Source organism: Hippoglossus stenolepis, chromosome 10 (assembly GCF_022539355.2).
Source record: "Hippoglossus stenolepis isolate QCI-W04-F060 chromosome 10, HSTE1.2, whole genome shotgun sequence".
In the NCBI taxonomy this organism is placed as follows: Eukaryota; Metazoa; Chordata; class Actinopteri; order Pleuronectiformes; family Pleuronectidae; genus Hippoglossus; species Hippoglossus stenolepis.
Genome location: NC_061492.1, coordinates 10,024,258 through 10,037,357, shown reverse-complemented (window position 1 = coordinate 10,037,357; position 13,100 = coordinate 10,024,258). Strand labels below are relative to the sequence as shown.

Below are 13,100 nucleotides of genomic sequence, written 5' to 3'. Positions count from 1 at the left end.
GTGTGTGAACACAGCCTAGGGGATCTGTCCCATGATGAGATGCTGGTGATATCTAACTGTAGCTCTGACCCTACAGCAGGGCTGTCAGCCTATTGATTCACAGCTCAAACAGCTAGGGAGACAGGGACAGAGTCAGGTTGTGTAGCCTCGACTGGAACAGTGTGTGATATGTGTGCCTGCCCGTGTATGTGCGCCTGCAGTAGACATCTGGTCGAGCATTATGCGCCCAAGGCTGGCAGACCTGAACAACAGCGAGCGGAGAGACAGAGACAGAATGCTGGGGCCTTCATCGATACTGAATCCAACAGCTGCATACTGGTCGGGACACAACAGATCTATTCATGACAGATGTACACAAATGTGGACACACACACAGACACACTCTTGGCATGTACCGGACAGTGGCCCCGTTGTGGCTCGGGAGATAAGAGGGATGCCATGCAAGCTCTGGGAGTTACAGTGTGGGAGTGCCAGAAGGAGATGTTACCACACACTGCAAGACAATCCTCTGTTTCTCCAAGTGCATAAAACACAATGATCTTGTCTGTCAGCTCCAGGCAGCACACTGGCTCCTGTTGAGACAACTGACTGAGCGTGGGATTGGTACTGGAGGTGTGTATAAGTGATATTAGGAAATAAATGGGCTTCAATGAAAGCTTTGATATTGATATAAACAAGTCACATAGAACAGAAGAGACAGGGAGACAGTGTCTGTGTGAGAACAACAGCCTGAAAATATTTGCTTTTTAAAAAGAGAAGGAACACGGAGCTGTGGTTTACAGTGTTCGGTCCGTGAAAGAGAAGCATCTATTCCCAGTCTTTATGTGTGAGCGGAGTGGGTGGTGGAGGACATGAATTGACAGCTCATCTAACACTAAGGCTCCAGATGGAGAAATAATATAATTAGGAAAGATTATTTTCTGTCTATCCATCCATCAATCCATCTATCTATTCATGAATTTATAAACATACTCAGGTACCTTGGTTAAACTTTGTCTCTCTATCATTCAGCATTATATGAGACATATTATGCTCATATCCAGGAATTTTAATCTTAATTACAATAGTGATTATTTAATCTTAATTTCCAAATGACGTAGAAAGGAAGTAAAATGTATTGTTTATTGAAGTCAAAAGATATTCCAGTGCAATATGTTGTTTCGCAGGTTGATCATTTATCACCATCTTGTCAGAGATAGTTTCAAGGAGACATATTGTGCTCATAATCACCTTCATAATTTTAATTTGGGTTATTAGTTGAAAATGCTTCCATGCTCCAATGCTCAGAAAACACATCACTCTCCTCATACCGTCCAATCGCTGAAGCTCCTCTTTTCAGCCTCTGTCTGAAACGCTTGGTTTTAGCTCCCGTCTGTTTAAGAGCTGGCCTACACTGTTGTGATTGGTCAATCGCTTCCATCACGTGTAGGAAATGTCGGCCTCTGCTCTCACTTTACCTGGCTTTGTTACGGGGCTTGCCACAGTAACCACTTGGCATTAGGCATAATTTGTGGCATCGCGATATCACATGAAAGTATCTGCACGACTACTGACAAGTTGTTTCAGGAGTTCCAAGAGCTGCGTGTTCTGTGGGGTAGAAGAGCTCTGATGGACTTTGGGGTTTTTAACTTTGAAGATGTTTTACTTACCCAAAAACTTCACACACAAAAAGAAAAACTGAGAGGCTAATAATGGCTCCTTTAACTAAACTTTAAAAAAAGATCGAAACTCTACTGGATGCCTTTAAATTGCTGAACGGGAAGCATCACGCTTGTTAAGCAGATCGAGTCCTGTGCTTTGGCAAATGTGTGCTCTCCTCTCTGGCCCAGAGTGGTCTCTCTGTGAGAGGTCAATAACAGGGACGTCTGCCAGGTGAGAGGTTGGCTCGGGTTTAATCGATGCTCGCCAGTGGAGGACACACACATGCAGGCAGGCAGGTAGACAGGCCGGCACAGTAGCTACCACGCAGAGATAAAACTACTCCCGGTGGGGTTCACCAGCCAACTGCTGAGCCTGCGCCACAGTGGAGAAACTCACGCTTCAAAACGGTTTAGGGGATTGATCTGACAGCTAATTTAGAGAGGAGATTTGCTAATAAGGCAGGCTTTTCTTTTCCGTCCTTTGTCTTTCCCCGCTATCTCTTTCAGCTCCCTTCTTCCTTTTTTTAGACATGAGCAAATAGTAACAGATAATGTTAGCGAATTAAATAGACAAGAGATTCAAATTGGATATTGATTATAAGACTAAAGCCTTGTGCTTTCTGGCATTAAAGCCTGTGTTTAAGTGACTGATTGACAGCGTCACTCTCCACGTCCTACTGATTGTGGTGAGCGGTGTTTGGGTTCTGTTGTGCCTCTAAACCTTGAATGGGCCCACATCATGTCACACCATGCTAAGTGCTTTGACGCAGCCACACAAAGAGCCCAGTCTATCTGAGGCTAATCTCCCCCAGGTCCACCCAGGTGGGGGCTTTCAGAGGGAGCAAGGACAAAGTATTTTCCTCAACATCCCAGCACAATGCGGCCTGACGGACAGCAGAAAGGACAAAGTCTGTCCAATGGATCTTTAAGTGGAGGAAAGAGAAAGAAAAACGGTTTCCGGGGACAGGCCCATGTGCTGGTCATGCAGAGAAAAGAAAAGGTAGAAAACAGGATGTGTTCTGAATACAACTTGCAAGATTCCCAGCGAAACGAAAACAGGGGTAAAACTTAAGCATTGTATTTTCCAGAACTGAGCAGCTCTGTGGGATCCCCTGGTACAAACCGCAGCAGCAACACAGTGTACAGATACATGTCAATATCTATCACTGCCTTTCACAGCCTAGTGAACGCGTGCTTGTTCGTCACTTCACTGACACAGTGGCAGTACTAGCACAAAAATGATTTATAACACAAAGGGACGAGCTCGCGCGAGGACGGAGTCGCGTCACGCTGACACACCATCTGTCCCAGTATTCACACTCCAACCATTTGAAAGTCTGTAACTCACTGTTCACGTTCTTGAAGATGTTGAGAATGGGGAGGATCTGCCGGTAGTACGGCACCAGGGCCTCTCCCACCATGTCTGCAGACATCACCAGATGCTGCAGGACTTTGAGCGTGGTGCAGATCACCTGGCGGTTCCTGGTGTTCAGGGCGTCTGGAGGTGAGACAACACTGTCAGTGAGGTTTTCAAACTTGTCGTTATAGGATGTAAACTGGATTTACAGTCTGTTTGCTCAGGCTGAGGCCTGGAGGTACAGTAAATGAAGAGCAATTCTAGAGTCTGCAGCTATATCGTACATGCAATGTGTTTATAAGACACACGGCTAAAATACACATCAATCTTAACACACGCACAAACACATACACCCCCTTTCCCTTGAAACCATTTCCTTCATATAGCTGGGCTTTGATTTAGACTGGCTTGTCTGCAATCAGTGATTTCAAATGCACTAGGGAGGCAGGGGTAAGTGAGAGCCAATCACTGGGCTATTTGGCCTACAGCTGCACTTAACTCTATCTCCCACTGATAGAGAGAACAAAAAGGAAAGATGGTGGGAGAGACGGAGGGCTACAGAGATCAAGAGAGACAAATACAGAAAGAGAGAGAGAGAGAGAGAGAGAGAGAGAGGGAGGAAAGGTAGGAAAAATAACAAAATACAAAATGTCAGAAAGCGATAAAGAGACATGACAGGCAGAGGGCAAAGGCTCAGAAAATAACTGTGATTACCAACTAAGACTGACATATTTTTTTAAGTTCTTTACGCATTTTGTAGTTTTTCGGGGGGGCGTGAGTGCTGGTAATTCCCTTTGTGCAAGCTGTCAGTCTAAAACTGCGCACTCCTTTTTAGAAAAACAGACCAAAGCTCTTTCGCTTTAGGAAACCTTAAACTGTCATTTGATGCCTACTCGCACAAAAAGGGAATCGTAATGGCATCACAGCATCCATTTTGCAAGTAAGCGCATACAACAACAAAAAAATGAAAAGAACCAAAAAATAAAAAGCATTTCAAAACAGAGAGTCAAAGCAAAGGAGGCAGCTCGAGTGGGAGAGTGGGCAGAGACACCACGAGCTTGGGAACTAAAAACTGAAATAAACTTATTGCCAGAAATCAAAAGACACTAGAAATTGAAAAAAAAGGGGAAAAATGGAAATAAATATAACAGATACTGTTGCACTAAGTTTTTACATTGGTATTTGAGAAATATAAATGTATGGAGTTGTTGAAAACTTAAATTGAATGCTTTCTCTCCCTCTTTCAATTGTCTCATTCTGTCCTGACACCTGATTTTGCAAGAGGGATGGAGCTGTCACAGGACAAATGGCAGCCAACGGACACATCAAACAGGACTAGAATAAAAACAAACTCATGAAATGTGTTGATGATGACAAAGCTTAGGTGCAATCAAGTTGGTTTACAAGCAACTCTGAAGCAAGGCTGCTCATTTGCTTAAGAAACAGTTGAGTGTAAAATATAAACTCAGAGAAAAGTCGACACACATCACAACTATCGCTGCAGATATAGGGCGCGTTGTGCTAATGAAAGCTCTGGACGTAGCGCTGCCACGAAAACGAAGCTACATTGATTCTGCTCTTGATAAATCCCTATCTGTCTCTATCAGCAAAATCAATTAATACATAAATAACGTATTAGTATTACTCGTGATGACATCCTTACTATTCCCATCCAGAGCGCTAGATTCAAACTGACTTGAGAAGCCTGAGACGAAAAAGGGAGCAACAACCCTAAAATATCGTGTGACAGTTTGAGCGCTCAGTGAACAGCATAATGCACCCCCCCACCGCCTGTGTTAAAACGGCTCATATGCAAATAGAAAACTGTCACAAACGCACCCACACACACACACTCAAAACAGTCACATGCACAGATAAACACACACAATCACACAGACATGCACATGCACACAAATTACAGCACGTAAACAAACACATTAGAAGCAATCAGGCTAAATGTCAGCTTCAGCCATAAGCGCAGGCAGTGGTGAACATGGCAGCAGCAGCAGTAGTAGTAGTAGTGAAATATGAAGTTATACGTAGAAGAGTTTTGAGATGCGGTTATTCCTAATGGTCATTGTTTGCACCAACTGTGACATGAACACAACAACTCTCCCTTTCACTCTCGTGATTGAGGCTCTGTGAATTCGAAACGATAGGTGTCACCGCTCAGAAAAAATACAACCCCACTGCCGGGAAAAGGTTTGATTAGATTAGATTACATTAGATTAGATTACATCACACTTTATTGTCCGAATCGCTTCTGAAATTTGTCTTGCATTCCAAGACGTCCATTGCCAAACATTTAATTACACAACAGAACAAAAAAAGGCTTTATAAAAGAGCAGGAAGCTGATAGGTCGAAGGAATAAAACATTACATCTGAGCTGGTACGTATGGGAGGATTTGATTTAATGTATAAATGAGAGAAAATTACAAACTGAACTGGGTCCATTGTCCATTTCAGCATATGAGAGCTTCGCCTATAGACGTGTCTTTGTCCGTGTCAGTGATGGTGTAAGTGTATGCGAGTGTGGGTGAGGCCTATACAGAGGACCAGATGATGCTGAATGAGCGAATGCATTGTGCTTCGTGCCATCTCTCCATCTCTGCCCCAGTGTCTCCGCAGACAGACAAGCGCGGCGATATCTGCCATCACCCAGATAAGGTGGAATGTGGAATGACAGGAATTTCAAACCTACATAACAAACAATGAAATTCTAATTACCAGCCAGCGCAAACAATTTTCACTGTTGTGACATTTGGACCGCGAGACTGTTCAATTATTCATTGGCACTCTCGTCTGGCTGAAAAAAAAAGAAAAGAGAAAAATTAAAAGAGAGGGGGAGAAGGTAGCTGAGGACCTGATGTATTAATGCTGGTTTATAAAACCTGTGTTGAGACCAATCTGAATAAAGCAATCGTCTATTCATGCTAGGACTTGCTTCGTATTCAGTGTGAAAATAAAACAACGGTGACCTTGTATTCTATTTCCTGTGAAATGTCAGAGGTAGGGAGACACGTCGGTAGATTTTAGCAGTGAATTGTTCTCGCTCGGAGTATAAATATACTTTTCAGATCAGAAGAAGATGTTCCCTTGCAGTGCCGTGACTGAGGATCTCCTTGTAATGAAATTCTCATTTTGGCTCAAAGCTGAACAAATGTTATGCCAATCAACGAGGCTCAGTGGAGACACGGCTCGGAATCCTCCTCCCTATTTAAAGACAACGGAAAAACCCAGACCCCAGCATTTCAGTAACAGTTTACCCTTCCTTTTTAAGTCACCATGATCCTGAATCTTTTTGTTTCCGCTCCGTAACAAAATGCCAGCATTTCATATAAAACCATTCACTATTCTCATCCTGCACACTCAGCTTAATATTATTATTGTTGCAGTGGTCACTTCCAACACGGGGAAAAACACCCTTTAGAATTTATTAGAACCAATTAGCTGTATATAAAGATGGACGCCATGACAGCTCCCCAAAAAAAAATCATCTCAATTTGCCCCCTTGTGGCTGGCTGCAATATTGTCATAAACCCACCTTCCTCCATGTTAGCAGATGGGACAAGGACCAAACTATAAAGTCAAAGTCCACATTAAATAAAAAATGTTATCACACTGATATGTATGTTCAAGTTTCACCAGTAAATTTGTTTTTTATTAGTTATTTGATGCAATATAATTGGGGAGAAATGTCATGATCGACAGCTGAGAGCGACTCGCGATTGGTCGACCAGATGTATTGGTGGGACCTGGATACTGCGACTCCGTCCCTTGATCGCTGCTGCACAGACTCTGGCTCCAAATGACGCCAAGGCACAAGATGGCGGCATTCGCGTCTATGACATTTCGGCTTCATTTCTGAACAATGGGACAAAGTGAAGACAAGTTGTCCATCTTGATATACCGTTTATGTCAGAACCACAACAATGGATTGTTCTTCTTCCTTTCTTTCAACACATTTCTAATTTACTTAACAATAATAAAACATAAACATTGAATCCATAAATGTACAAGCATCTTTTATTCTCTTGTTTTATCCGCTTTCCTTCACCTAGTCTCTCTGGTGAGGTGTGATGGGAACCGAATATACAGTATGTGAAAGAGTTCAGCGTTTAAGTCAGTGAGGACACAGCGTTCAAGTATAATGTCAGACGGAGCCTCCTTCATTGTGTATTCTCATTGGGTGACCTGCAGTCATCATCAAAATTCACCAGGGCCTGACATGACTCAGTCGCTCTGCAGATAAGAGCCTGCCAGCCACATTGAAGATGTATTAACGTCAGAGGAGAAAAATATATATCTTGCCATTTTAAACTGCAGACGGCGTTTTACTTTCTTCCACTTTTCTATCATCCCTTCTTCTTTCGTGCTCCATAGAAAAGTAATTAATCTGCAACGGAGACACGGACTGGCGGCTTTGGACGGTGAAACAGGCCTGATTTTTAATAAACCAAAAAGTTAATAAGGAGCAGGCCATTTAAAATTCCATTATCAGGGAGAAGTGTGTGTTTTCATGGGGAGCATAACCATCACCTTTGGTCTGGCCTCCCGAAGGCAAACGACCAAAACCGCTGAGAGGTTTGAGTTTGTAAATTAAAGCCTAAAGTTAGCGAGTGGCCCAGCCACTCTCTGTATAATGTTTAGTAGTGTGTGAAGTGGGTGCCTCTTGATAAAGGCTAAAATACACGTTAGGCTATCCAAATATTTAAAGAACCAGTGAGTAGGATTTAATGACATCTAGCTGTGACGTCAGAGACTGCAACCGACTGAATTCCCCTCACTACGCCCTTTAGGAGAGAGAACCTATGGTGTTGAGATTACATAAAAACATGAAAGGCCCTTGTAAGAGCCAGTGTTTGGTTTGTCTGCTCTGGGCTACGGTAGAAAACATGGGGGTATAGCATGGTGGGGTCTGTGAAGAGGAGCCCCTTCCTATATGGGTATGAAGGACTCAGTCTTAGCTTAGAGTGGTTATACATGAATGAAAACATAATTATGAATACTATATTAAACTTTTTATAATAGATTTTACACAGCGGTTATTTGAACAATCTTGGGGATGAATCAATAAACTGCGACCCAACATATTGCACTGGTAAAGCATGGGATTGATCAAATATATATTTATTCAATAAACTTCACTTTTACTAAATCATTTCTTAAAAATCTAGATAATAAAGTCAACAACTAAACCAAAATCAGTAACATGCAGGAAAAACTAGATGTGTCAGTTTATAGGCTGTGTGGTGAAGACCTTGCTGTGTGACTCAGTGCCACACGTGGGGCGGTGACAGACTGTGCCAGGGTCAGTCCTTCACTGTGTCTCTGTGTTTCCAACAGCCCTGCCTGGTGTTGGCCGTCACACCCCTCTGCCTCCACATACGTCCAATACACACACACGCATAAACATGAAACACACACACACACACACACACAGCATAAACATGAAACACACACACACACACACACACACACACACACACACACACACACACACACACACACACACACACACACACACACACACACACACACACACACACACACACACACACACACACACACACACACACACACACACACACACACACACGACTGGCCAACTGTCCATGACTTGAACACTGTCTCAGGCTCACTGGGCGCCACTTAAAGGTTCCCACTTTGAAACTGACACTCGACTTGGCAGCTGCGCCAAACAAAGGCCTGTGTGTGTGTGTGTGTGTGTGTGTGTGTGTGTGTGTGTGTGTGTGTGTAGACATTTTCCAACATAAGCCACAAAAACTCTGCAATCCTGTAACTTCCCTGTACTTTGATCCTGCTGTTGTCCACCGCACAAGAAACCTTTCCCATCCGCATTACCGTAAATTCTCATGTCTATTTTTGAAGTCGTCCAACACTTCCCCTTGCGATGTGACCTTTCCGCCCACCTCCATCTGCCAAGTTGTGCGGGTGTGTGTGTGAGTGTGTGTGTCGGTGTCAGTGTGGAAAAAAGGTAAGGAGGCACAACTCGATGACACAGTTAAATGTGGCACGTCACCGCATTCATGGCAGATTATCAGGCATGCTTTTAGAGCTGCCCTCTTCCGGCAAACACGAAGGCAAGGACGCTTCGCCCTGAGGGTTTAATGTAATAATAGGAACAGTATGACTGAGAAACCAAATTAGGACTTGTCACAGGACTGGTCGTATGGTAATGTTAGAATCTGTTGTAGCACGAGCGTGTAAGACAGGTGAGTCTATTCCTGGCAAAGCATGTCGTTCTATTTTGGTTACACTCCTCTCGTTGCCTCAGTGCTTTGAAAGTGCCATTGTGTGTAATTATTCAAAAATGTATTATTACATTTTGGATATAGAGGAAGATGCTATGCGATTAATGGTATTTAAATAACAATTAGCTTTTTTGATTTAAAGAAAAAAAAGGTCAATATTTGTGATACTTTGTTGAGATCTGGTTTTTCGGCAACTAGACTACATGTGTGCCCCCATCCTGTTTGTGCTATTCTAATTTATTTAAATATGCAGCTTGTTACACCATCAGCAACTGGGAATGCCGTCTGGTCCCGGGATTTGTCAGCAAACACAAATCAAAATGTAATGATGCTGTCATCAAAATAGTGAATAATGTAATAATGACATGGAACGATATTTATGGGGACGGCAATTAAACTGTAACTGAGCAGATTAATTGACTGTCAATCACTCATGAAATAACAATGTTTACTTACGGAAGGGCTTTGCAGAATGAATTCAAATGAAGAAGAGAGCAGAGCCATCCTGCTGCCGACGTTAATTAAATAGTTGCTGTATCTTAACTGTTTAAAATTGTAGTGATGATTCTGGAGGATTATTCAACATATTTCCACACTGAAAAAAACAAAACTATCACAGTGCTGCATATTTCAAAAGCACAATTTCCATCTCTGGTTTCTCTCTTCTTTTCCTCGTATTCCTTAAGTGTTGAGATAACCACACGTTTTTTCCTTCAGTGAATGTTAAATGACAATCAACACACACGCGCGCACGCGCACACACACACACACAGGGCCACTTGGGAAAGGAGCCGTGATGTGTGTGATTGGTAAACCCTGAGTGCAGACACCTTCCCAGACTTACTCTTGATGGGGATGATGAGCTGGGGAACGACAGGCTGGATCTTGGGGCCTCCGTGCTCCAGCATGTCATGGACTCCCTGGCGGGCGAAGAACTCGTACGGATGAGCCGTCTCGCATAAGCCGTCAAAGAACAGAGGCAGGTAGTGAAGGTAGTCCAGTTTTTCAATCTCCACCTGAGGACAGACATTCACATTAACATTAAAAAGGTATTTTTAGCTGCTTGTTTAATCCAGAGAAACGGACAAAGAGAGAGGGAAGAGGTTCTTTCTTGTGCTATTTGTCAGTACATATACAGCTGCTAATGGAGACATTATCTAGCAGCGGCAGAAGGCTTTTTAGCTGCTTTCAGAAATGCACTGAAGTCTGGAAGATTTCTTGAAAGTTTCACCGGATATTTTCCAGACCTTTCCCAGGCCAGTATCCATGAAAAATGTCCGTAAATATCTCCTACATTTCTGAAAGGTTCACAGTGAGCAAGTTAGCGTGTTGTTGAGGTTTCTAACGCGCAATGGACACGAAAACTTGAACATTACAAACATATCAGGATGAAAAAAAAACTTGAAAAGCCAATGAGATTCTACAGCTCCGCCCAGGTGCCACTCCATGTGCTTTCTTGGAAATCCCTCGCTGTCTCCTTCAAATCTTGGCTTTTTGGCTTTGCTTGACCTTGGCTTTGCACAAAATCCAGGGCTAAAGCTCCTCTTGCACTCATTCATAACCTTTACAGTCAAAACATTCCCTCACACACACACACGCACACAATGGCGGGGGACAGCTGTTCAGGAGATCATGACACAGCGGCATGTGGCATCTTGTGGGCTGACATGTTAACACCTGTTTACAGCGTTTACAGGACAGACAGAAAGGCGCTCACACACACACACAGACACACAGACACAGACACACACACACACACCGTCGACTGGGAGATGAAGACATTGGGCCGGCTACAGGCCACAGGCGGACTTTGATGTTTGGCTGAGCGTGTGGGTTCTGTGTGACACATTAAAGTGAAGTCTTTCATGTGTGTAAAGCCATCAGAAGAAAGCTACTCAGACACACTGGGCTGGAAAGAGCAGTTGACCCACAGGAGGCTGTCCTTGAGCCCTGTGTGCTCGTGCGCGTGTTCTGAAATTCACCCAAATATGTTACGCGGCCGTGTTTCGTAGAATATCTGTGTAGTGGATCCAGTTATTGACTGTATTTATAACAGGGACATCAGCTGTGGTGCTGCATTCCTGTGGCAATACACTGTTGAGTGAATGGATCGAGGTTGAGGGGGTGATTCTGTTTTTCATGCAATGAAAGGTAATCCCCTTGGTGCAAAGGCAAATAGCCCCCAGCAGCCTGCAGTCCTCGAGGACAGCTGAAGCCATGAGGAGGAGACACTCTTTTGTCCTCACACACACACACACACACACACACACACACACACACACACACACACACACACACACACACACACACACACACACACACACACACACACACACACACACACACACACACACACACACACACACACACACACACACACACACACACACACACACACACACACAGCTGGGTCACGCTGGTCTGTGCTGAAATGTCACCCAGCCAGTGACGCTTTCAAGTCCCCAGCCCTCACTCAGCCGCCGGTCAGAGCCAAGACTTCAAAGCAGCTCTTCCCCCCTCCTGCTGCCAATGGCAATGCACCCACCCCACCCAAGCCCCCCTCTGGTAAACACAGAGATGGAGAAGGAGAGACTAAAAAAAAGGAGAGACGGAGAGACGGAGAGACGGCGACAGAGACAGAGACAGAGAGCTCACACTGTTAGCGCAAAGAGACAGGGCTGATTGCTTTGAGGCAATTTACCGATCAACCTTGAACTTTCCCTGCGCTTGGTCAAGATCATCATTGTGAGTCAGCCGGGCTGGAGATGAGAACAAAAGCAAACACGAGCCCAGAGAGAAGGGGAAGAGAAGGACTAGGGGGGCAGACGGGGTGAGGCACAGCTTTGCTTGATAGTCCGTGGCACACAGAGACACGTCATGTCGGGAGCAGCTTTTTTTCGTTTTTCTTTGGCCACAAAAAACGAATGTAACACTGTCTCAGTACATTTATCTTTATTTTATTTATTTATTCATTGCTGTTTTATTCTATCGTTGCATTTGAAATGTAACGTCAAGTCCCTTCTATTGCAACTTTGCATGAAAGACAATTAAATTAAGTCTGATGTGAACATCTTAAACTAGTTTAAAAATAAAACTAGCAAGTCACGTACTTGACATTCAAGGAAGATACCTTGCTTGATTTATTAATGGCTCCTCTTTCTCATTTGGAAAATAAAATACATGTATTTCTTTATACTGAATATACATATTTTTATCTCCCTTAATTAAATATGAGAAACATATCAGACAAAATAAAAACTACAATGGGGCTGAAGTGAGAATCACACTTTTATGTTGAGCTGTAGAAGAGTAAACTCTATGATTAACTGATGTGATAACTCATATCACATGTCATCAACACAATAAAGTCAAATTATGTAAAAGGGAAGATGGTTATAAAAGCGATTCTAATCATTAGGGATCTGCTGGTAATCGCTATCAGTACAATTTCAGATCTCACAATCTCACCTACCGTGTTGTGACGCTGATACAAGTTCAAGGAATAATTACCCGGGAATATTAATATGGTGTTGCTGCATGTGAGGATGCCTCTGAACTCTTTCATGCTCTTTATCAAAATCACATGAAGCACTTAGGGACTGGCTGGAGATTCCAGTTAGCTCTGAAGGAGAGGGGGCAATCAGCAAACACCTTCACACACTTATATAGCCCATATACACACACACACGTACCCGTTCCCAGAGAATCTTAATCAGCAGCTGCGCCGAGCGGTAACTCTTGCATCCGTTATCGATTGTCCGCCCAGGTTTGTTTGTCTTTGGGTGCCTGTGGGAATCCCCCCAGAGTCCGGGGAGTCAATGAGAGTG

General features: G+C 43.6%; 1 protein-coding gene across 1 annotated transcript in view; it reads right to left on the bottom strand.

Moving 5' to 3' along the window:
• Nucleotides 1-13,100, bottom strand: part of pacrg (PARK2 co-regulated) — a 130,856-nt gene that overhangs the window by 55,695 nt on the left and 62,061 nt on the right. The window contains exons 3-4 of the mRNA XM_035169074.2: nucleotides 10,118-10,289; nucleotides 2,989-3,138 (exon numbers count right to left, since the gene is read on the bottom strand). Of these exons, the coding sequence (XP_035024965.1) occupies nucleotides 2,989-3,138; nucleotides 10,118-10,289 (322 nt within the window). The remainder of the gene's footprint in view (nucleotides 1-2,988; nucleotides 3,139-10,117; nucleotides 10,290-13,100) is intronic.